The sequence below is a fragment of the Hibiscus syriacus genome, unplaced genomic scaffold, assembly GCF_006381635.1.
Source record: "Hibiscus syriacus cultivar Baekdansim isolate YM2019G1 unplaced genomic scaffold, ASM638163v2 tig00110683_pilon, whole genome shotgun sequence".
In the NCBI taxonomy this organism is placed as follows: Eukaryota; Viridiplantae; Streptophyta; class Magnoliopsida; order Malvales; family Malvaceae; genus Hibiscus; species Hibiscus syriacus.
Genome location: NW_024062823.1, coordinates 2,374,385 through 2,401,582, shown reverse-complemented (window position 1 = coordinate 2,401,582; position 27,198 = coordinate 2,374,385). Strand labels below are relative to the sequence as shown.

At 34.4% G+C, this 27,198-nt stretch overlaps 1 protein-coding gene across 1 annotated transcript; it reads left to right on the top strand.

The window, feature by feature from the left end:
* Positions 1–24,278: 24,278 nt before the first annotated feature.
* On the top strand, positions 24,279–26,725 carry LOC120138328 (putative receptor protein kinase ZmPK1). Its single transcript, XM_039153828.1, has one exon. The coding sequence runs from the start codon at positions 24,280–24,282 to the stop codon at positions 26,704–26,706; it is 2,427 nt and encodes an 808-aa protein (XP_039009759.1). The 5' UTR covers position 24,279; the 3' UTR covers positions 26,707–26,725.
* The last annotated feature ends 473 nt before the right edge of the window (positions 26,726–27,198 follow it).

Sequence of the window (27,198 nt, the reverse complement as noted above, 5' to 3'; positions counted from 1 at the left end):
ATATATAAACACAAGTTATTTTTAAATATATGAAAAATAAATAATAAATAATTTTTTATTTAATAATTAATATTGATTTTGTTGAACCTTTTATTTTGATATACCAAAAACGAATATTTTAAAGAAATTTTATGATTATTTTCGATTAGATTTTTAAGTTTATATTCGATTAAATTGCTCGAATATTGAAATTCACTTTAAGGTCAAAAACTCTATTTTTACTCACTCTTTTTTTTTTAAATTAAAGTCATTTACTGGAATAATTTTCAAAACACTTTTACTAAGGATTTTGGATTTTAATCAAGTCAAAAATCGATTTAAACCCTATAGTACCTGTACTACAAGAACAATATCGATATTGTTCATGTAGTACTGATAAGATGGAGCTAAAGTAGACAATAATATCGATACTTCTAATGGGAGTACATATACTCCCTTTATGGTTTTGACAAAACGAATTCCAATAGCCATTTCTGTACCAATATTGTACAAGTATCGATACTCTTACTATAGTACCGATACTCCCCTCTTCCAACTGTCAAATTTTGTGTATTTAATGCAGGCAATACCGATACTCTTGGTTAGAGTATCGATACTCAAGGCTTTTAGGCAGCATTTATTGCAAGAATTTTCATCCCAACGACTCTATTAACTCCTAAAACAAACCAAACAACTAGAATTGAATGAAAAGGTATAAAAACAAGATTCCAAATCATATGTGAAAACAAGGAATAAAAAAAAGTCAAAGCAATCACACTGAACCAAAATCAAAGTTAACATTCTTGAATATTCTTTTTGATTTCAAAGAACACTATTGTACTCATTTTTTTATTTGCTTAGTGTTCTTATTTGTTATATTTGGTATATTTTTTTCATTTAAATGACTTAAACATAGTGGTAGGGTATTATTCTCTTGAAGTAAAAGTTGGGAAAGAAGACTTTAACATTTCCATGCAAGCCAAAGACTAAGACTTTAATATTTTTAGCTCAAAGTAATTGTCCAACGTTTTCTCTGTTAATACTTTAAATGTTTGGTTCATTACGACTGTTAAAAAACTCGGCAATCACTCAAAACGTGACACATGTCATATATATATATATATATAAACTCTAAATTTCTTTAAAATCACATGGAAATGTGTCATGTTTTGCTCCTACCTTGAGCAAAAAATGTTAGACACCGATTTTGAGCGAAAATACTTTAAACACTTAAAATAAAGAAGGAATAAAACACTTATTTTTTAATTAAACTTAATTTAAACTTAAAATAACTCAATCTAATTCCTCCAATTATCATCTCCACATTTTCGTGGTTGGCTATAATTTGTTCCTTTTAATGACATACTTTTTAATATTAAAATAAAAAGATTTATCGATTATTCATATAGTGTATTGACCAGGCAAAAAACTGAAACATGCACTAGCATTAGTCTATCTCCATATAGTGTAATGACTAATTCCATGCAGTGATGAAGGGGCAAACAGACTTGGACATTTGCAATCAACGCCAGATACCAAGACTAACTCTCCAACCAATGAAATTGAAAAGTCGATTAATTAGCGAAATTTTGTATATATTTGTCATTTTAATGACTTAAACAGAGTGGTAGGGTATTATTCTCATGCAGTAAAGATCGGGAAAGAATACTTTGGACACAGGCGCCCGTCCTGCATGGGCAAAAGGGCACTCGACCAGGTCCCCACTTACTCAGTGACTCACTTATTATTTTATTTTCGTTTTGATAATCTATTTATTATTATTTTTACAATCATACGTTAGATTTTATTTCATTTTTGTTACTCATCATTGAAAAGTTAACAGCGATGCTAAAGTAATATTTTTAAATTATTTTTTCACTTTTCACTTAATTATTTTTTCACTTTTCACTTAATTATTTTTAATTATTTTTTGTAATACATGTTATTTACGTCTAATTTCTATATTTGCCCAAGGCCACTAAAATCTGAGAAACGCCTTAATCTAATTCTAGTAGCGATTTAAATTTGAATTATGATATTTATAGAAAAAATGGATTAGCATAGTTTAATATGTTAAAAAAATCTATTACACATACGAAGTATTTAGATATATATAAACACAAGTTATTTTTAAATTTATGAATAAAATAAAATATAAATAATTTTTATTTAATAATTAATATTGATTTTGTTGAACCTTTCATTTTGGTATACCAAAAATGAATATTTTAAAGAAATTTTAAGATTATTTTTTATTAGATTTTCTAGTTTATATTCGATTAAATTGCTCGAATATTGAAATTCACTTTAAGGTCAAAAACTCCATTTATACTCCTTACTATTTTTTTGAAAATTAAAGTCATTTACTGGAATAACTTTCAAAACACTTCTACTAAGGGTTTTGGATTTTAATCTAGTCAAAAATCGATTTAAACCCTACAGTACTTGTACTGCAAGAACAATACAAATATTGTTCATGTAGTACCGATACCAATATCGATACTATGGAGCTAAAATAGGCAATATTATCGATGCTTCTAATGGGAGTACTGAAACTCCCTTTATGGTTTTGACAAAAACGAATTCCAATAGCCATTTCTGTACCAATACTGTGCAAGTATCGATACTCTTACTATAGTACCGATACTCCCCTCTTCCGACGGTAAAATTTTGTGTATTTAATGCAGGCAATACTAATACTCTTGGTTAGAGTATCGATACTCAGAGCTTTTGGGCAGCATTTATTGCGGGAATTTTCATCCCAACGGCTCTATGAACTCCGACAACAACCCAAACGGCTAGAATTGAATGAAAAGTATAAAAACAAGATTCCAAGTCATATATGAAGACAAAAAATAAAAAAAAGTCAAAACAATCACATTGAGCCAAAATCAAAGTCAACATTCTTCAATATTCTTTTTGCTTTCAAAGAACACTATTGTACTCATATTTTTATTTGCTTAGTGTTCTTATTTGTTCTTGAATTGTGCATACAATTTCCTTGTGAGGTTTCTCTAAGTTTGCAAATTTGTAATTTTCTCTTTGAGAGAATGTTCTCAAGAATTTGGGGCATAATTCTTGAGCGAGTTGTAAGGTTACACATTGTCCTCAAAGGTTAATACAAATTAGTGAATTTGTGAAAATCCTTAGTGTGGATAGCTAAGGTAGTGGATGTAGACTTTGGTTTAGAAAGTCAAACCACTCTAAAATTCTTGTGCTGAATTTTTCATTTTTCCTTTAAGCTTCCACCAAATAGTTTTGTTTTCCAATTCACCTTATCTTGGCTATTTATTCTTCTTGATTGACTCAACAATTGGTATGAGAGATAATTTCATTGAACTTCTTAACATCCTCTTGAGAAGATCATAGGAAGGAAGAAGTCAATTATTTCATCTTCAATGGCACTCTATCCACTTCCGAAATTTTTGGTGAGTCTCGATCCATCTCAAAGCCTCCTTATTTCACTGGTACCAACTATTATTATTGGAAAAATAAAATGATGCTATTTATTCAAGCTACAAACTATTTAGTGTGGGATGTCATTACCGACATATCATTCATACCTTACAAGATACAAGGTGAGCTTGTGGTATCAAAAGTCAAGTCAAAATGGACCGATAAAGACCAAAGACTCGTTCAACTCAATGTCAAGACCATGCATTTCACATTTTTTGCATTTGGCCCCAAATATAGTATGGTGTGTTCTAGCTCAAATGCAAAAGAAATACGGGACAAGCTATAAGTCACACATGAGCGTACAACTTAAATAAATAAATTGAAGATTGGAATTCTCACTCTTAATTATGAGAATTTCAAAATAAAGGATGATGAAGTCATTAAAACCATGTCGAATCGCTTTACCTCCATTAAAAATTATTTAATAAACTTTGGGAAGGTCTTTTCCAATGAAGAAGTGGTAAGGAAGATGCTTGTCTCATTGCCTACATCTTGGGAAGGCAAAGCAACCATAATTGAAAAAGTCAAAGACTTGGAGTTGTACACCCTTGATGAACTCATCAGATCATTACTTACTCAGGAGGTGAAACTCTAAAAGAAAAAGGAAGAAGGTGAAGAATAAGAAAGTTGGAATTGCTCTCAAGTCCACCAAGGAAGAGAGTGATTCTAGCAGGGAAGAATATGAGGAAATGAAAATGTTTTCCAAAAGATTTAGAATATTCATGAAGTCCAACAAAGGAAGAAGATTTCATAGAAAGAAGGGATTCATGAATAATCTAGGTAAAATAACCCTATTATTTGTTATGGGTGCAAGAAGCTAAGATATATTAAGTTTGAATATCCTTAATTGAAGAAGAAAGGGTCATCCAAGAAGGTTCAAAAGGCTCATGTAGCTATATGGAGCGATGAAGAATGCTTCGATGAAGAAGAATAAGAAATAGCCAACTTGTGTCTTGTGGACATCGAGGGAGAAACTAAGGCAACCTCTAGTTCATCCAATTTAAATGAATATTCTTTTGATGAACTACAAGAGGCCTTAGAATTTGAGATCATGTTTTCAAAGAATAAGAAAGACATTTCAAAAATGAAAAATAAAAGTAATCTCTTATTTTAGACCAATAATGAACTCGAAAGTAAGATGAAAGATATGCAAGTCAAACTCGATGAGTTTGAAAAGAAAAATCAAGATTTGCATAAATTACTTTCTAAGGTTCATAATGATCATCAAAAGGAGCTTAATGATCTCAAAGCTTATTTTAACAAAGTTGGATCAAATAGATTTCAAAATGATCAAACCACTAAATCTAGCTATGTTAAAAATAACTTTAGACAATATAAACATAGAAGTCCCAAAGAACCTCTAACGAGAAAGTTGTTAGGAGTATATGGGTCCCCAAAGAGCTCACTGCTACTAAGGATAAAGATATCCTAGAAAAATATATACCTAAGGGGACTAGATTATTGAAAACTAATATCTATGGACCCAAAAGAATTTGGGTACCAAAAATAAAAAAATTAATCTATGTTTGTAGGTGGAGGAGCATTGCTACAAGGCACAAAACGTAAGCGCAAATTCATGGTACCTTGATAGTGGAAGCTCAAGACATATGACCAATAACAAGAACAATTTCAAAGTGCTCAAGCCTAAAAGTAGAGGAGTAGTGAATTTTGGTGACAACTCCAAAGGCTACATACAAAAAATCAGTTCATTTGGTAACACTTCTTCCATTTTAATTGAAAATGTGTTATATGTCAATGGTTTGAAGCATAATCTACTTATTATAAGTAAATTGTGTGATAAAGGATACAATGTCGATTTTGAGTCTAATGTTTGTAAACCAAAATGAAAAGGTTACTCAATTTTTAGTGTTAGGAGTAACCATGAAACCAAACTTAAAAATCTTGGTTTTGATGACTTTTGTAACTCTAATGGAATTACCCATAATTTTTAGCTCCTAGAACCCCTCAACAAAATGGAGTTATTGAGAGGAAAACTAAAACTTTAGAGGAAGTGGCTAGAACTATGAATTGTGAAAATAATTTACCAAAATATTTTTGGGCAAAAACCACAAACACCATTTGTTATATTGTAAATAGAGTAATGATTAGGCCTATTTTGAAGAAAACTACACATGAATTTTTTAAAATAAAAAGCCTAACATTAGTTATTTTTATCCTTTTGGGTGCAACTGTTTTGTTTTAAACAATAGAAAAGACAATCTTGGCAAATTTAATGCTAAAGGTGATGAAGGAATATTTCTTGGACATTCCATAAATTCTAAAGCTTTTTGAGTATTGTAGAATAATATAATCATGTTTTTTTATGATAACACCTTTCGAGGAAGGATTCTTGTGTTGAAGATAATGAAGGTATTATGACATTAAATGAAGTTGGTGAACCATCATCTAAAGAGGACATGCAAGAACAGACACAAGATGCTCTTGAGAAGCTAACTCTAGAGGAAAGGGAAGTTTCCTACCCAAGGGATTACAATTATGTCAATGATGGTGAGATTTTGGGTGATCTATCCAAAGGGGTAACTACTAGATCATCTCTTAGAAATATATGTAATTATGTTGTATTTATCTCATGCATAGAGCTTAAGAATATGAAAGAAGCATTAAATGATAAATTTTGGATATTGACTATGTAAGATGAGTTAAATCAATTTGAGAGGAGTTAAGTATGGACATTAGTTGAAAGGCCTAGTGACAAACCTACTATAGGTACTAAATAGGCATTTAGATATAAATTAGATGTAAGTGGTAACATAGTGAGGAACAATAATAGACTTGTTGCTCAAGGATATACTCAAGAAGAAAGAATAAATTTTGATGAAACTTATGATCCCGTAGATAGGATGAAGGCAATTAGAATGTTATTAGCATTTTCATGTTATCATAGCTTTACTTTATATCAAATGAATGTTAAAAGTATTTATCTAAATGGTTTTATAAAAGAAGTGTATGTGAAACAACCTCCCGGTTTTGAGGATTCAAAATTTTCAAATCATGTTTTTAAATTGACAAAAGCTTTATATGGTTTAAAACAAGCTCCTAGAGTTTGGTATTAAAAATTATCAAATTTCCTTGTTGAAAAAGGTTTTTCAAAAGGGAAGGTTGACACTACATTGCTTATAACAAGTAAAGGTAAGGATTTGTTAATAGTTCAAGTTTATGTTGATATTATTTTTAGATCTTCTAATGATAGTATTTGCCAAGAGTTTGCTAAGTTAATGCAAGGTGAGTTTGAGATAAGCATGATGGGGAACTTTCATTTTTCTTAGGACTCCAAATCAAGCAAAGGAAAAATGATATCTTCATCAATCAAGGTAAGTACATAAAAGATATGCTCAAGAAGTTTAGACTGGAGGATGTGAAACCCCAAGTCACTCATATGAGTTCATCTATAAATCCTGAAAAGGATGAAGAAGGTAAGCATGTAGATATTAAACTTTATAGGTCTACGATTGGATCATTACTTACATCTAGATTTCATTCATGTCCTAAGGAATCACATTTACAAGCCATTAAGAGAATCTTTAGATACCTTAGAGATACTCTTAGTATAGAACTTTGGTATCCTAGAGACTCTATCTTTAGCTTGCATGCATTCTCGGATGCAGATTATGGAGGTTGTAAATTAGATAGGAAAAGCACTTCCGATACTTTCCAATTCTTAGGTAGTATGTTGATTTCATGGTTTAAAAAGAAAAAAATAGTGTAGTATTATCAACCACCGAAGTGGAATATATTTCGTTCGGTAGTTGTTGTGGTCAAGTTTTATGAATGAAACAACAACTTAGAGACTATGAAATTGATGTAGGTGCTATTCCTATCAAGTGTGAAAATACTAGTGTTGTTTGTCTAAAAAATATCATCAAACATTCTAGAACTAAGCATATTGAAATTATACATCATTTCATTAGATTCATGTCTCAAATGAAGATATAATTCTAGAGTATGTAGACACTTTGCACCAAGCAGCGGATATTTTTACAAAACCTTTAGAAAAGGAAAGATTTTGGGCACTTGGGAAAGAATTAGATTTAACAAACCTGCCTTGACTTTGTGTTTAAATATTTTATGCACTTTTATGATTTTATGAAAAAAACATGCTAAATGACATCTTTTATTCCTACTATGCAATTAGTTAGAGGGAGTTTAGGATTTTTCATTAAAATTGATAAAGTGTTGAAAGTATGCTTAATTGTGTATTTGCTTGTTTGAACATGTTTTATTGTCAATTTAGAGCTGCTTATACCATTTTTGATGTCATATAGGATGCACTATGATTTTTGACCTTTTTGTGCACTTTAACTAGAAATTCATGCAATTTTAGCATTCATAGGTGTTTTTGTTGTTAAACCTTGTATAAATGAATGAATTCTTGTATCTTGGTCATAATTTTATGTCTCATATGGTCATATATGTTGTATGTGCTTAATTGATGCTAAAATGACATTTTTGGACTTCAATGCTGCATTTTTTGACCATTTTATGCATGATACTGTTCATAAAGTACTGATATCGTCCGTACAATAATGATATTGTTTATATGGTATTGGTATTATTTTTGGAGTATTGATAGGGTATTGATACCCCTATATCGATATTGTTAATTCTTGCTGTGTAGTATCGATACTCCTAAAGCAGTACCGATACTGTTGGTCGGGTTTTAACTTCAAATATCCTAAAATTCCCAATTTTTTATATTTTATCATAAACCCAATCAGTTGTCGTTTGAAAACCCTCACCCCTATCTCTAAAATCCATCAAATTTCATCATTTCTGGGTCAAAAACGGATTGTTTTTCATCTCCAATACCTGCATTCATCATCAAATTGTGCTACATTCCTCCATTCCATCTTAAATCGTGATTCAATGTAATATTTTTTCAAAATACTAATTTTTCTTTTCGAATTTAGGCTTGATTTATGATAGTTTGAGTTAAATTAGTGAATGTGCATTATTTTTATATCATTTTCGGACTCAAATCCATCATTTTCACTATAAATCTATATATTTTTTCTTTAAATTTCAAATTAAAAAATTATTTTTTGTTTTTAGATTATATATATATTCTTGCATATAAACTATATACATCTATATTTATATCTATATCTACATATATGTATATATATTCTTAAAATTTATCTATCTATCTATCTACTTTATATATATATATATTATGTACTTTTTTTACATACACTGTTTATTTTATTTTACATATACATATATAAATGCTTAAATACACATATATATGTCTATAAAAATTTTTAACTACTCATATATATATTGTTTTTATTTTACTTTTTTGGCTCATTGTTTTTCATTTTAACTTGATTTTAAATACCTTGAATATTGCAAACTCATATTGAGTTTTGGGATTTATAATTAGCATATATATATATATATTACTTTCTTTTGCAGGTTCTCTTTATCCTAATTTCCTAAAATTGTCCAAATGTCCCCGTACTTCCCATACCAATCCATTTCTTCGAGCCCCTCCTCTTAATCCACCTCAAAATCCTATTCATAACTCAAATCAGGACCAAAATTAGCTCACTATAAAAAAAATTAATGTTTTAACGAACCTGGTCGTGTAAATCGTTTTGAGCGTTACTCTAATTATTTCGAGTCATATCGTCTTAGGGGTGAGAGTAGCCTAAACTTCTCGGCTTGTCTAAACTTAAATTCAAATATCTTTGTCAAATCAAAGAATGGAAATTAGACAACACTTTCAAGATCAAATCCGTTGTTTACCATCAATTGGTACGCATTTTTATTCTAATGCGGTCTGTCTCTAAAATCAAGCTAAAACTTGAGAGTATTCGCTCCTATCTTAAGGGGCAATACAATACTATTGATCCTTTAACCATAGCTAGGGACATTGGTCTAGAGTACATAGGAATTGATAATGAACATTATTTCGTCTCCCCTCGCTTCTAAGTAGGATCGAGTGCTAGTCTTCTTGACTATCATGAGAGTTTCCTTCACTTGATTATCTCTTGGTGGTTTCGACCATTCGAAGGTAAATATTCCACTCTTTGTAATGTCGATATTTGGTGGCTTCATTCTTCGATAACAATAAAAGGATAAAATTTTCTTAGATAGTGTTTGATGAGCTTCTTGACACCATCAAAAATATTCCTTCCAAGCGAGTTGAGTCATTAGTCTATGGTTTCCTTTTGAGCTATTTGCTCGTCAAAGCTAATATCAATGTTTCCCTTGACCTTGTGATTTCCTTGACCTCCTTCATTGATCTAAAATCCCTTCAAAAATAGGGATGGGAAGAAGTTTGAACCAAGGTGCAATGAAAAGGGAAGCAACCTATTGATTCTTGATAACTCTATAAAAAGACTATATTTCTAGTCTTTTTACTTAAGTTATTACTCGTCTAAAAAACGTGCTCATATCTTATTAGTCGCATTTAGTTTCATTTAGGTTATAATTACATGTGGTGGATAAGTTTTGCCTAGGCAAGATTTATTTGGCTTGACTGATGCTGTTGAGGAGAAAGGGCTTGTGTCGATTGTGTGTGTGCAGGAAATTAACTAAGGAGGAACATTTCAGTTGTGACAATGTATTTCGCAAGGGCCAGTGGAACATAGAAGACAAAGATAATGAGGAGCAGATTTATCTCGCCAAGGCAAGGTTTATCTTGTAAGTCTGAAGAGGATCTAATGAATTACTTATGTCACATGCCAGCTGTAAGACTACCCTCAAGTGCAATCAAGCCCCCAAGATTCTAACAACAACCCGTCTTTACTTTTTTAGTATGGACAAGAAAATAGGGGTATTTAGGGAATATTTAATTATGCGAAATCTTAGGAGATTTCCTTTAATAAATACCAGTTACAGCCGCAAAAAAGAAGAGGAAAGGAAGCAAAAATAACTTTAACTAAAGCGTGGAGTGAACAACTGTAGTGCTTTTCCACCGTTCTCCAACTCGTTCATCCTCGGTGTCCTCCATAGCCATCCTATAGCAGAGCGGTGGTCAGGCCTCGAGAGAAGTTGGCCGCCAGGGCAGACACGGTACTGGTCAGAGATGTCATGACAGATCCCCCTATTTGGGAGTCGTTCTTCCTTTGTTTTTTATTTCTTTACTTTACTTTAGGGTTGTATTAAATGATGATAATTTTGGATGACTTTTTGACAACACCATGAACTCCTTTACTTGCTGTTAGTTTTTGTTTTACCGAGACAATTATTTTATATTTTATAAATGATGACATATTATGATTTTGCTCATGTATGTTTTGTTCATTGTTTAAATATTTTTCCTTAACACTGTAAGAGCTTCGAGAGATTGCCTGGGTTCTAGGTGAAACACGTCTTGACATTGTAAGAGCTTGAAGAGATTGCCATTTGTCTAGACATTGATTCTTAGATTCGAGAGAGTTAAGATAGATCTACGTGAACAATGGAATGGATCCGGGATGGTGATGTTCTAACATGCTTACTTTAGAGTTAAGGAGAGGGTTTCAATCGACTAAAAGGGATAGACGCTAGAGTAAGATAGAAAATGATTATAGTTCAGGCTGAAAGGTATTGGTACAACAACAGTCTTACAAACCAAGGATTATAGTTAACGCTGAGTAGTATTGCCATAACAACCATCTAAGAATACTCAGTAATCCTTTGAGGTAGCTTAAGCATATCATAAAAAATCATTCCAAACTTAGAATAATTACTTGTCATAACAAAAGACTAACATGAGTGCAATGTGAAAAGTCTATGAATATGCGACGTTCTGTTGAATATATTTGAATCAATGTTTATCTTTGCCTTTTTTCAATTTAATTATTTGTTTTGCATATTTAATTTGCCTCGACCAAACTTTTATACAATCATATTTTCTTGCTTTATTTTGTTTAAATCTATTACTAATTGCTTTCTAGTTTGACAAGAATTTAGGAACTAGCTCGTGAAACCTAACTATAATTGTGGTGAAATATAAAAAGTCCTACTAATCCATGAGGAGACGATAACTCACTTACCCTTTTTTACTTGATTCGACTATGTAGAATTGCACAGATTTTCTTGCCTTAGCATATACATTTCCAAGCGGTCAAGTTTTGGCATCGTTGCCGGGGATTGACAACTGACGAATGTTTTTAATTTTTACCATAACATTTTTTTTCTTATCACATTTTACTTAGTTAGTTTAACTCGTTTAATTATTATTTAATTCCTTTTGAAGGTTTTTATCGTTGTATGACCCTGAGATCTGTTGGTAAACCATTAGAGCCATTTTTCCTGAAATTTAATAGTCGTTCAGACAAAGGCGACGTAACCAATGAGCCAGAGATTATATGAACTAACTACAGTTTCAAGGCAACAACATTATGGGAGATCAAGAAGATCCTGATGTCACAACAAATAATTTTCCTCGAGAAGTTGCAAGACCACGAGCAATACAAGACCACTTGAACCCAATTCTTAATGAACTCAATCCAGGCATCGTGGCACCATAAATACAGGCAATCTATTTCGAGCTTAAACCATAAATATTTAACATGCTAAACTCCATCAGTTAATTTGGTGGCTCAGCTAATGAGGATGCTAGATAGCATATTCGTTCCTTTGTTGAAGTGTGTGATTCATTCTATCAACAAGGAGTACATGAAAATGTGCTAAAGCTTTAACTTTTTCCTTATTCACTACGCGACAGAGGGAGTGCTTGGCTCAGTGGAGTTCCTTTGGGCCCAATGGAATCTTGGGCGGATTTATGTAAAAGCTTCATACTTTGATACAATCTACCCAATATGAACACACAACTACGTAATGACATTGCAAGTTTTCACTAAGGCGATGAGTGTTGGGATAGATATAAAATTCTTCTTTCCAAGTGTGTAAACCACGAATTTTATAACTGGACTCAAGTCGTGATGTTTTATAATGGAGTTAATGCACCTACTCGAATGATGTTAGATGCCTTAGCAAATGGCACCTTGCTTGATATATCACCTGAGGAAGCCTTCGATATCCTCGACGTGATAGAAAATAATGACTATCAATTCCTGACTACAAGGTTGGGAACCGGTAGAAAAGTGTATGGAGTATATGAAATTAAGGGTAAGGATTCAATAGCTACTCAACTTTCTGCCATAACTAATATGTTGAAAAATTTATAGCGTCCTAATGAGGTGAGAGAAGTTAAAGAAACCAGCATTGCATGCATTTTCTTTCACGGTAACCATCATGAGAGTGAATGTCCAGAAAACCAAGAGTCCATAAATTTTATGGGCAACTATAATCGAAGTAATAACAACCCCTACTCGAACACATACAATATTAGATAGCGAAAACATCCGAATTTTTCATGGAATAATCAAGGTACCAACAACAACAATCATGTATGAAATTATAATAGGCCACACCAGAGTAATTTGGAACATCAAAATTTTCATAATCAGCATCAGCAGATACCCCGGCAACATACTAAAGGTACAACTTCTTCCTCTAATACAAACTCTAATTCTAACTCCTTGAAAACTTCACTACAGAAATTTATGGAATCGAAAAAAGATTTCATGGCTTCAACAAAGACTTTGATGCATTAGCACTCACAAAGTTAGGCGACTCTTTTACAAAGCCATAGTTCATCCTTGAGAGCATTGAAAAACCAAGTGGGACAAATCGCCATGGCATTACATTCTCACCCACATGGAAGTCTCCCCAATGATAATGAAGTCATTAAACATCATGGAAATGAACGGTGCAGTGTACTTACACTGAGGAGTGGTACCCAGATTAACTAGAATGACAAGTTTGGGGGACAAAATCAGAAAATTCTAGCCAAGGCATTACACAACCTGAGGATCGAGCTAAAAATGTTGAACTGGAGGGATTGCCTGAGAAGAATGAAAATGATGAATGTTCAGAAACTCGTCAAATAGATAATGGGAAACTTATAGCCATGGCCAGAGTTTCCTCACCACTTATAGCAGATGATGTAAGACCTCTACTACCCTTTCCTCAACGATTAAAGAAACATAATGACGAAATCCAGTTTAAGAAATTTGTGGATGTTCTGGATCAGCTGTATATCAATGTGCCTCTATTTGGAGCCATCGAGAAGATGCCTTTCTATGCAAAGTTTCTAAAAGACATTGTCACAAAAAAGAGGAAGGTAGAAAATGTTGTTGCGGTAAAAGAAATCTGCTATGCAGTAAGCAAACTCCCACCAAAGTAAAAAGATCCTGACAGTTTTGTGATACTATGTTCAATTAGTGACAACTTTGTAGGATGAGCTCTTGTTGACTTAGGGTCAAGCGTAAATTTTATGCCAAAGTACATATTTTTAAAACTAGAAATGTGTAACACCTGCCCCACCATAATTATCATAAAGTTAGCTGACTGGTCTTATGTTCATCCTGAGGGAAGATTGAAGATGTCATTGTAAAGGTGGAAAAATTTATATTTTCAGTTGATTTCCTAATATTAGACTGTGAAGCCGATGAAAATGCACCAATCATTCTTGGACTACCCTTTTTGGCCACTGGACGAATATTAATAAATTGCAAGAATGGAGAGTTCACGATGCGGGTAGGAGATCAAAGTGTCACAATCAATGTATTCAACTCGATCAGATATGTGGACGATTTAGAAGAAAGCAAAATCATTAGAGACAAGAAATCAATGGAGGAAGAGGGAACAAAAAATCTTGGCCAAGATGAATTTTTACAAATCAAGGAATACAACACTTTGTGCCAAGACTTGATTTTTCTAACGTATGAACACGAAATTTGTTGCCCAGTCGAAAAATTGTTAGAAAAGGATTTTGATACTATGTACCTCGGTAACAAACTTTTGGATAAAGCAATTGACGGATTCCCTGATAATGACACCAAAGCATACTATGAAGGTAAATCAGAGGCACAATCTAGTTTCCTTCATGCTATACCAGGTATGAAATTTGAACCCTTAGATTTCAATGAAGTTAATCCCCCAAAATCATCATTATAGCATGTACCCATATAGGAACTTAAAACCTTGCCATCTCATTTGAAATATGCCTATTTAGGTAGCAATGAGACTTTACGTGTGATAATTTCTATCAGTCTAACCTCCGAACAAGAGAACAATTTGTTAAATATTTTGTCGCAGCACAAAAAAGCTCTTGGGTGGACCATGACAGACTTAAAGGGAAGCAACCCTACCATATGTATGCACATGATCAACTTAGAAGACAATCATAGCAATTCGGTTGAACCACAAAGAAAATCAACCTGATCACAAAGAAAGTAGTAATGAAGGAAATTGTAAAATGACTGGATGCTGGAGTATTCTATCCAATATCCGATAGCTAATGGGTCAGTCAGGTGTAGTGCGTGCCAAAGAAAGGTGGTGTGATCGTGGTTAAAAATGAGAATGATGAGCTTTTAACTACAAGAACAGTCACGGGCTGGCAAATATGTATGGGCTACAGGAAGCTAAATAAAGCCACAAAGAAAGACCACTTTCCCCTTTCTTTTATTGATCAAATGCTTGATAGGTTAGCAGGAAAAAATGTTTACTGCTTCCTTGATGGATATTCGAGATACAACCAGATAGCCATAGCACCGGAGGATCAAGAGAGGACTACTTTCACATGCCCATATGGTACCTATGCATTTAGAAGAATGTCGTTTGGACTATGCAACGCTCCATCAACCTTTCAGAGGTATATGATGGCCATTTTTTCATATATGGTTGAAGATTGCATGAAAATATTTATGGATGACTTCTCAGTCTTAGACGATAATTTCAATCGATGCCTCGATAACTTATCTAAAGTACTGAAGCGATGTGAAGAAGAAAACCTAGTGCTAAATTGAGAGAAATGCCATTTTATGGTAACCAAGGGAATAGTGTTGGGACACAAGATTTCTTGTCAAGGCATTGAAGTCGATAGAGCCAAGGTGGAAGTAATTGAGAATCTACCCCCACCCACCAATGTAAAAGGCATACACAATTTACTTGGACATGCAGGTTTTTATAGGCGATTCATAAAGGATTTTTCTCAAATCTCAAAACCTTACCTTTGTGTCTTTTGCTTCAACAAAATCAACCATTTGTATATAATGATGTCTGTTTAAATGCTTTTACAAATTTGAACGCACCTTTTAAGCTCATGTTCTAGTCATACCCTTAATGATGTACAAATGAATTATACCACAAATGAAAAAGAATTTCTTGCAGTAGTATTTGCATTCGATAAGTTTAGGCCATATCTCATAGGTACTAAAATTACTGTGCATATGAATCACTCTTCCATTAAATATTTAATCAATAAAAAAGATGCAAAGCCTAGGCTCATCAAATGGATATTACTACTACAAGAGTTTGATTTAGAGGTGAAGGATAGAAAGGGTACTGAAAACCAAGTATCAGATCATCTATCTAGATTGGAAAACAAAAACATTTGTCATGACATGAAGGACATCCATGAGGATTTCCTTGATGAGAAAATATTATTTTCATGACTGTGCCGTGGTATGCTGACATAGTAAACTTTCTTGTGAGTGGTATTATACCTCCAGATCTATCTAGCCAAGGCCGAAAAAAAATTCAAACATGATGTACGAAACTATTACTGGGATGAACCATTCCTACTCAAGTAATGAGGCAACCAAATAATAAGGAGATGTGTCCTAGAAGAAGAATAAAAATAAATTCTACTTCAATGCCACTCATCACCATATGAGGAAATTTCGGTGGAATGAGGACAGTGGCGAAGGTTATTCAATCTGGTTTCTATTGGCCCATCTTGTTCAAAGATGCACACAACTTCTACAAGTTGTGTGATAGATGCCAGTGCACAAGGAACATATCAAAGAGACATCAAATTCCATGGAAAAATATTTTGGAGGTTAAACTTTTTGACGTGTGCACATCTTTTAGTGACCTATAAATTCTCTTGGCAGTGGACTATGTGTCCAAGTGGGTAGAAGCCATCGCAACACCTAAGAATGATTCTAAGACCGTGATGAAATTCTTATAAAAAACATATTCACGCGTTTTGGAACACCGTGAGCTATTATCAGTGATGAAGGCACATACTTTGACAACAAATTAATTGCCAAGATGCTAAAAAGATATGGAGTGCGACATCGAATAACCATGGCATATATCCCCCAGACCAATGCGTAGGCCGAAGTCTCTAACTGGGAAATCAAACAGATCCTTGAGAAAGTGGTTAACCCAAGCCGAAAGGACGGGTTCCCAAAGCTAGATGAAGCATTATGGGCCTATCGCACAACATTCAAGACACCGTTAGGAATGTCCCCATTCAAACTATTCTACGATAAGGAGTGCCATTTTTATGTAGAACTTGAAAATAAAGCATATTGGGCCATCAAGAAATTAAACATGGATGCTCAGCTTGCTGGAGAAAAAAGACTATTGGAACTGAACGAAATAGATGAAATCAGAGCTAACGCTTACGAAAATGTCTGCCTATACAAAGAAAAAACAAAACGATGGCATGATAGAAAAGTTTTACCAAGGCAATTTTATTCTGGACAAAAAGTGTTGCTCTATAATTCACGACTCAAATTTTTTTCAGGCAAGCTAAAATCCAGATGGTCAGGATCGTTCATCGTACACAAAGTCCATAGCAACGGAGTAATATAAATAAAGAATCGAGATATGGATCCATCTTCAAGGTGAATGGTCAGAGACTAAAGGAATATAAAGGAGCACCAGTCATACGCGGTAAACTAGTATCAACAACACACGATGCCCAAGAGTTTGCTTTACTTACCTGAACAATTTTCTTTACCTAGGCAACAAAAATATGAATTTTGTATATAAATAAATTAAGTTATTTTATGCACTAATTATTTGTTTTATTTTATTTTTATTTTTGTTTATTTTTTGCATGCAAGGTACACGTGGTAACATGGGGTGAGAACTCACGTATGGGAGGAAGAGAAACCCTAATATAAAAGGTTTTGGCAATAATTATGAAGAAGGAAAGATATCTTTTACCCACTTTAAGTCAAATCAAATATTGTGTCATTAATACCATATTTCCCCCCCCCTCATTTTAACCATTTTTCCCCAAATAAACCACCCACTATCTTCACTAAAAAAACCAACTTACACTCTATTTTCCTCATCGTGTACATAGTTTGTTTTCCTTAAAATTTTTCCCTTAAATATTTTCCCCTCAAACACCATCGCAAAACACCTTGTACCAGCAAAAAACGCCCCAGCATCAGGATTTGAGCATTTTCAAACTGCTGAAGCCGAATCATGATTCAAAAACCTCCAAAAATGGAAAGTATATTTGGAGGATGGTTTTGTTTTCCAGTAGAAAGTGATGAGTCATTTGGACCAGAAAATAATAGACGTGGTTAGAAAGCATAAATGGGAGAAATTTTCTCGGAATCCTAAGGTTATGGCATTGATGATGGTTCGTGAATTTTATCCCATCTCGGAGACCCATCTCAACATATTATCTATGTGAGAGGGAAACTTATTCAGTTTTCCCCATCAACCCTCAACCGCTATTTTAAGTTGGGTAAGGTAAAAGACCAACACAAGAAGTTTATGGCTGAGGCAGACCAAGAAACCTACAGTGAAGTCCTCGAAGACATCTTCTTCGGAGTACCAACGCGTAAACGGGTAGATTACCGAGCCCTCAAGCCGGTGGTAAAGCTGTGGAACCACTTCCTAAAGGGAAACCTGATGCCAACCTCACACAACATAACCATATTGGAGCAGAGGTTGATGCTGTTGTACTCGATGATTTATGGACGAGCGATTGATGTGGGAGAAATCATCTTCAAGCAAATCCATGACTGCACAAAGAGAAACCGAGGTAATATTTTTTTCCCAACCTAATCATTGCTTTGTGCAGGAAGAAAAAAAGTCCTTAAGGAACCATTTGAGGAGTTTATGAAGATAAAGAAATGAATGACCAAGAACAAAGTATCAGAACTAATGAGCTTCGAATATAATGGCTCACATGAGGGCCTGGAAAGAGGAGCCAATATGTTTACACGGCCATAATGGCAGCCTTGGTCACATATACGATAGAGACACACGAGAAGATCGAGCGCCTGGAAAGTCACATGGAGATTTTCTTTGGCTATGTCAAGGTGAGGGATGCACAACTCAATACCTTCTTCAAGGAGTTACTTCCAATCACCATTGAAAATTTTTCGTCCTTACCTAATGTGATTCTAAAACACACTGCAGGTGATAGTACATTCAATGCATCGGCAGAAAATAATCCCCAAAAGTTCCATACAGACATCCCTCCACTTTTCACTCATGTCTCGTATGCACTTAAAGAAGGCCACGGTGAAATAGATGAATATTTGATATCCTCCTTCTCTTCCTCTGAAAGTACCCAATCCATTCACACAATGCCAGTTCCCAAACATAATCAAAGCTAGACTCCAACAACTCTTGCACATCCCACCCACACTGAAGAACAACAAACACCAGTACGCGCCCCGAGCACTAAGCAACGCATTAAGTGAATAGTAGTCCATGTCCTTCGGCCCTCTCCCTTTCATATTGCATCATAAGATACAGGATTCGAGAGTCCCCCTCCTCCAAAATGACACAGAACACGCGCGTCCAGTCAAACTACTTCACAACCGTAAGTTCAATTTTTTTTGCATTTGCATTAGCATTTTGTTTCATATAGTTTTATTTTTCATTCATTGAGGATAATGCATCCCTCAAGTTTGGGGGAGGTATTGTGTCTCACACTTTGTTAATAGAAATTGATAATAATTGGTTAAAAATTTTGGTTGACATGATATAAATATGTTAAATCTATTTTTGGAATAAATTGAGGATGCCCGATGATGAAAGCATAATCTAATTACCTATGCCAGAATTATTTTACAAGACTGTCGAAAGGAGAGAACCGACCTTAGGCTTGAGTCCTTGCAAAATTATATACACAATTGTTGGTTGTCTCTACTTAAGGTGATTAGTAAATTTTTAGGAAAGAACTCTATGCATGCCGAGACATCGAAGAATTGTAAGACTAAAGTTGAACTCTTTAGTGCTTAAACTTAGTAGAATAAAAGGGACATTTCTCTATGTAATGGCATAACCGGAAAAACTCCATAAAAAATAAAAGGTTTCCTAGGCATATGAGTGAATGAAAGTAGTCACAGGATGACTCTACCCGACTAACTCGAGGGTGGAAGGTATGCTCCCTTTCACCTAGAGTGTGGAATGGTGGGTGTGATGAGCTAATTCCCCTTAAAAAATGAATAAATATGAGTGGAAACTATGCTTGACAAATAATTTGACGCCTTGAAAAAATAGAAGTACTTACTTAAAGTTTTCTGATTACATTAATGCATAGACTGATTACAATCACGCACACACACTAGCAAGGAATCCTGACTCAGGAAGGTACTTGAATTATATGACAGTGAAGTATGTTGAGGCTAAACTTTTTGCTGATGGTTGAAATTTTAAAAACCATGTGATTTTCTTAATATTACTTTGCCATGACGATTTTAATTTTTTTAACTATTATCAATTGCTTGAGGACAAGCAATAGCTTAAGTTTGGGGGTGTGATAACTCCATAAAAAGACTCTATTTCTAGTCTTTTTACTTAAGTTATTATTCATCTAAACAAAGTGCTCATAGCTTATTAGTCACATTTAGTTGCATTTAGGTATAATTACACGTGGTGGATAAGTTTTGCCTAGGCAAGATTTATTTGGTTTGACTAATGCTGCTGAGGAGAAAGGGCTTGTGTGGATTGTATGTGTCCAGGAAATTAATTAAGGAGGAACATTTCAGTCGTGACAATGTATTTCGCAAGGGCCAGTGGAACACATAAGGCAAATACAGTGAGGAGCAGATTTATCTCTCCAAGTCAAGGTTTATTTTGCAAGTCTAAAACAGATCTGACGAATTGCTTATGTCACATTCCAGCTGTACGACTACCCTCACGTTCATTTAAGCCCCCAAGATTTTGACAAAAGCCAGCCGCCTTTCCTTTTCTAGTCTTGATAAAAAAAACACGGGTATTTAGGGAATCTTTAATTATGCAAAATCCTAGGAGATTTCCCTTAATAAATACCCAGTCACAGCCGTCAAAAAGAAAAGGCAAGAAAGCAAGAAGAGCTTTAACTGAAGCGTGGAGTGAGCAAATATAGTGTTTTTCCACCGTTATCAAACCCAACCGTCCTTAGTGTCCTCCATAGCTAGGCTTTAGTAGAGTGCCGATCAGTCCTCGAGAGAGGCTGACCGCCAGGGCAGATGCGGTGCTAGTCATAGATGTCACGATAGAGCCCCTTCTTTGGGAGTCGTTATTCCTTTGTTCTTAATTTCTTTACTTTACTTTGGGGTTGTATTAAATGATGATAACTTTGGATGACTTTTTGACAACACCATGAACTGATTTACTTGGTGTTAGTTTTTTTGCCGAGACAATTAATTTTATGTTCTATGAATGACATATTATGATTTTTCTCATGTATGTTTTGTTCATTATTTAAATATTTTTCCTTGACATTGTGAGAGCTTCGAGAGATTTCCTGGGGTCTAGGTGAAACACGTCTTGACATTGTAAGAGCTTCAAGAGATTGCAGTTTATCTAGACATTGATTCTTAGATTCGAGAGAATTAAGATATGTCTACGTGAATAATGGAATGAACCTGGGATGGTGATATTCTAACTTACCTACCTTAGAGATAAGAAGAGGGTTTGAATAGACTAAAAGGGATAGACGCTAGAGTAGGATAAACAACAATTATAGTTCACATTGAGAGGTATTGCTGCAACAACAGTATGACAAACCAAGGGTTATAGTTAACGCTGAGTAGTATTGCTATAACAACCGTCTAAGAATACTCAGTAATCCTGTCGGGCAGCTTAAGCATATCATGACAAATCATTCCATACTTAGAATAATTACTTGTCATAACAAAAGACTATCATGAGTGCTCTATGAAAAGTCTAAATATGGGAGGTTGTTTTGAATATATTTGAATCAACGTTTGTCTTTGCCTTATTCAATTTAATTCGTTAGTTTTTCATATTTACTTTGCCTTGACCAAACTTTTATACAATCATATTTTCTTGCTTTATTTTGTTTAAATCTATTACTAATTGATTTCTATTTTGACAAGAATTCAGGAACTAGCTCTTGACACCTAGATCTAGTTGTGGTGAAATATCAAAAGTCCTACCAATCCCTGAGGAGAAAATAACTCATTTACTCTTTATTACTTGATTCGACTGTGTATACTTGCCCAAATTTGCTTGCCTTAACATGTACATTTCTAAGCGATCAATTCTCCCTCCGGAGTAGCTCAGCCTCAGAACGGTTATGTTTTGTACGACATTGATGATCCGATGAATTATATTCATGATCATCATCCTCTCTTTGGTGGTGAGGATTCAAGTACGATGTCTCCCTATTTTCAGTCTTTCTTGGAGATGATGAACATGCGATATGCTACCATTGAGTCTCACTTCTATGCCTTGGGGGCTCATGTTCCATAAATCACTTCTCGACAGTTGGCGATAGAGTCACATATCTTGGAGATGTTATCCCAGCAACGCTCACTACAATTGATGTATATAGATTCGAGGCACGACTATTACACCTAGTTTGACACCTTGTACGATCAGATCGACACAATGTCGAGTAGAGTTGAGGTTCTTTATCATGACTTCTCGTCCTTTCGTACCTCATCTTCGGATGTTTCTCCACCTCCTCCTCCTTCGAATGATTGATTGCTCTTATGCTATTGATGATATTGCTAGACTTGTGCATCTCATGGTTTTAGTACTCTAATACTTTTGGATATTCAGATATTTTTATTCTTGGATTGGTTATTTGGATGATTTTGTGCTTTTAGATGGTTTTCATATTCTGTTTATGGATTTAGATGATTTGGACATTTATATTGTTTTTATCTTTTGAATAAATAAAAAGGGTGAGAAATGTTAGAGTAAGGGGAGTAAATCTTAAAATCTTAAAAAAATTTCAAAGGTTTTGTTATATCAAGAATGGTGAGATTGTTGAACCTTGCTTTGCATTTTGATATAACAAAAATGAATATTTTTAAAGAAATTTTAAGATTATTTTCGATTAGATTTTCAAGTTTGTATTCAATTAAATTGTTCGAATATTGAAATTGACTTGAAGGTCAAAAACTCTATTTTGCCTCCTTACTCTTTTTGAAAATTAAAGTCATATATTGGAATATATTTTTAAACACTTTTACAAAGGGTTTCAAATTTTAATAGAGTAAAAAATTGATTTTAAACCCTACAGTATCGATACTGCAAGAGCAATAATGATACTGTTCATGTAGTACCGATACCATTATCGATACTATTAAGCAAAATAGACAATAATACCAATACTCCTGATGAGAGTACCGATACACCCTTTATGGTTTTCGAGAAAATGAATTTTGGTAGCCATTTTTTGTACTGATACTGTGCAAGTATTGATGCCAGTATCGATACTCTTACTATAGTACCGATACTCCCCTCTTCCAACGGTCAAATTTGTGTATTTAATGTTGTCAGTATCAATACTCTTAGTTGGAGTATCAATACTCAAGGCTTTTGGGCAGCATTTATTGCAGGAATTTTCATCCCAACGACTTTATTAATTCCCACAACAACCCAAACGGCTAGAATTGAATGGAGAGGTATAAAAACAAGATTCCAAGCCATATGTGAAGATAAGAAATAAAAAAGAAAGCCAAAACAATCACATTGAGCCAAAAATTAAAGTCAACATTCTTGAATATTCTTTTTACTTTCAAAGAACACTATTGTACTAATTTGTATTATTTGTTTAGTGTTCTCAATTGTTCTTGAATTGTGCAAACAATTTCTTTTCGAGGGTTCTCTAAGTTTGTAAATTTGTACATTTCTCTTTGAGAGAGTGTTCTTAAGAATTTGAGTTATAATTCTTGTGGAAGTTACCTTGTCCTCAAAGGTTGATACAAATTAGTGAATTTGTGAAAATCTTTATTGTGGATGGCTAAGGTAGTGGATGTGAACTTTAATTTTGAAAGTCGAACCACTCTAAAATTCTTGTGTTGAATTTTTCATTTTTTCTTTAAGCTTTCACCAAAATTTTTATTTGCCAATTCACCCTCTCTTGTTTATTTCTTCTTGATTGACTTAATAGATTTATTGATCAATTAATTTAGATTGGGTAGTGTATAAATCTATTAGTAGGATGATCCCTTTAGTTCTGATTAATTTATTTATAATATTAAAAATTAAATCTTTTACATAAAAATTTTAATGTATATCTCACTAATTTAATTAATTATTAATAAATGTTGCATAAGAAACCTATTTGAAAGAGAAGTTAATTTTTATCTTTTTCTATTTTCAAATAATTTATGACCCCTAAACGAAATTATTGGGTCGATTACTTTTTTTTTTAAAGTATAGATTTATATATAGAATAATATTTTATCAATAACATCATATAGATGTGACATCAATTAATATGATTGATATCAATAAAATAATAAAATATTGTTGTCTGTTGTTGCCTTTTCCTATAGCTAAGAATGAACAACTCCCGACATTATTTGCGTATTAATTGTGTCTTTACTTTTACCCTTTTCTTTCTTTATTAATTACATAATCTTCACCAGAGCCAATGACCAAATTTGTCTGGGAGCGTCAGCTATTACGAAATGAAATTCCATTGAACCAGTTTAATAATCTAGAAAATGGAAAATTCACTTGAAATGTTGTTCTCAATGGAATTTAATGACGAAACCAACCATGTCACCTAGATTTCTTCCCAACAAACTCTGTTGATGAACCAGAAAGCAGAAACCAGTTTCCCTCCGAAGATAAGAAAAACCAATTCTTCAAATGTTGGCAAAATCCATGGCTACGGCATTGATTCTACTTCTTTTCTCGTCGGTTTTGTTATGGAATCCTTCATTTTCACTCTCTCATTATCTACGGGCTGGCTCATCACTCTCAGTGGAGGCTCCGGCTGATGTTTTGACTTCACCTGATGGAAGTTTCAGCGCCGGTTTCCACCCTGTTGGGCAGAACGCTTACTCCTTTGCGATATGGTTCAATAAACCAACCTGCAGTGCTAAGAGTTGCACCATCGTTTGGATGGCGAATCGGGACCAACCAGTCAATGGCAGATCGTCGAAGCTAAGTCTACTGAGATCGGGTAACCTTGTTTTAAAAGATGCTGGTCACATCATAGTTTGGGAAACGAAAACTGTGTCGGCCACAGCCGTTGGATTGAAGCTCGAAAATGGCGGCAACCTTGTCTTGCGTGATTCTGAAGGCCTTATATTGTGGCAAAGCTACGATTCACCGACGGATACTCTGCTTCCTCTTCAACCATTCAATGAGAATTCGAAACTCATCTCATCAAGAAGCCAAGGGAACTACTCTTCGGGCTATTATCAGCTTTACTTCGACATTGATAATGTCCTTTGCCTTGTGTACAAAGATCCTGAGTTCTCAAGCGTTTACTGGCCAAGTCCATGGCATTTGAGATGGGAAGCTGGGAGATCCACGTTCAACAACTCCAAAATAGCTGTTCTCGACTCTTTGGGTAATTTTACCTCAACAGATAATTTTACCTTCTTGTCAGCTGATTATGGTTCGAATATCTCGAGGATGCTGAAACTGGATTCTGATGGGAATCTTCGGTCGTATAGTCTAAAAGAGGATGGTGAAGCTTGGATTGTTTCATGGCTAGCCTTCCCTCAACCATGCATGGTTCATGGATGCTGTGGACCGAACAGCATATGCATTTATAGTCCTGGTTTTGGTAGGAAATGTCGTTGCAGTCCGGGTTATAAGCTGAAGAAGCCTAATGACTGGTCCCTCGGTTGCGAACAGGAGTTTCCGCTTTCATGTAACCAAACTGATCAGCTTGATTTCCTCAAGCTCCGCCATGTTGAATTCTATGGTTATGATTTCAACATGCATCCTGACGTCACCTTGGAGGATTGCAAGCAGATTTGCTTGCAGCTGTGCGATTGCAGAGGTTTTCAGTTCAGGTTTACCAAAGCTCATGAATCAGATGGTACATATTGTTACCCCAAGACACAACTGTTGAATGGACATCGCCCACCTAATTTTAATGACGATTTCTACATGAAACTGCCCAAGGCTATTGTCTCTTCTTACATTGACACTGTTGAATATCCAGAGTTACAATGCTCCTACCATGTGGAGCAGCTTGAACGAAAATATACCAAAAGGCAGCAAAACAAGTCATCTACATTTGTCCTTAGGATAGCTTGTGCAATCGGGGGAGTGGAGTTGATTACCGTTTTGTTGGTATGGAATTTCTTCATTAGAACCAACGATAAATCAAGCTCAAATGCAGGCTACCTTCTAGCTACAACTGGCTTCAGAAAATACACCTATGGCGAGCTGAAAAAAGCCACAAATACATTCTCGGAAGAGATCGGAAGAGGTGCAGGAGGAATCGTTTACAAAGCGACACTATCCGACGGTCGAGTTGCAGCAATCAAACGACTCATCGACGCTAATAAAGGGGAAGATGAATTCCTAGCTGAAGTAAACACAATTGGGAAGCTTAACCACATGAACTTGATAGAGATGTGGGGTTATTGTGCGGAGGGAAAGCACAGGTTATTGGTGTACGAGTACATGGAACATGGATCCTTGGCTGAAAACATCTCTTCAAGTTATCTTGATTGGGATAAAAGATTTGATATTGCTTTGGGAACAGCAAGAGGCCTAGCGTATTTACATGAAGAATGCTTGGAATGGGTTCTCCATTGTGATATAAAGCCTCAAAACATTCTCATAGACTCCAATTACCGACCCAAAGTGTCGGATTTCGGCCTCTCTTGGCTGCTAAATAGAGGCGACGTGAAGTATTCAAAAGTCTCGAGGATCCGAGGAACCAGAGGCTACATGGCACCTGAGTGGGTGTTAAATCTTCCCATCACCTCCAAGGTTGATGTGTATAGTTATGGGATCTTGTTATTGGAGTTGGTGACAGGGAAAAGCCCTGCAATGGAAATCGAAGTGAGTGATGATGGAAGTTCAAAAGTGCAAAGAACGTTAGTTGCATGGGTGAGAGGAGAAGTGGCAAGAGCCCTAGAGAGTGGAACATGGAAGCATGAAATAATAGATCCCAAGCTGGAAGATATATATGATGAGACTGAGATGGAAACTATGGTCAATGTAGCTCTTCGTTGCGTTCAGGAAGATAGAGATGAAAGACCCACAATGGGTGAAGTTGTCCGGGTACTGCTTCGAGATGGAAGCCATAGATCGGCAGTGGAATGAATCTTCTCTTGCAACAACAAATCAGCTATCCTCTAATATTTCTTTGTTACAATGTTTCATGTTTAAGAAAACAAACTTAGAATGCTTCATGTATCTTTTATATTCAAAGAAGGGTAAACTACTCCAATGGTCACTAATGTTTGGGTAAGTTTTTGTTTTTACCACTGATGTTTCAAAAGTTACAAATCAGTCACTATCGCTATCGTTTGTTACAAATTGATCACTCGCCATTAACAAGTATGATGAAAAAAACATGTGGCCTGTTAACAGCAGTTAACAAGCTTACCTAGATGGTATAATTACACAAATAGTCTATGTTATTTATATGTTCTTTCAATTTGATCCTAATTTTAATAAATTAAAATTTATTTATTTTAATTCTTATAATTAATTATATATTTTAAAAAAAGGAAATCAAAAATTTAAAATTAGTTATAAAAACAAAAAATTAACTTTTTTTTAATATTAGGGTAAACTAATAAAAACAAAAAA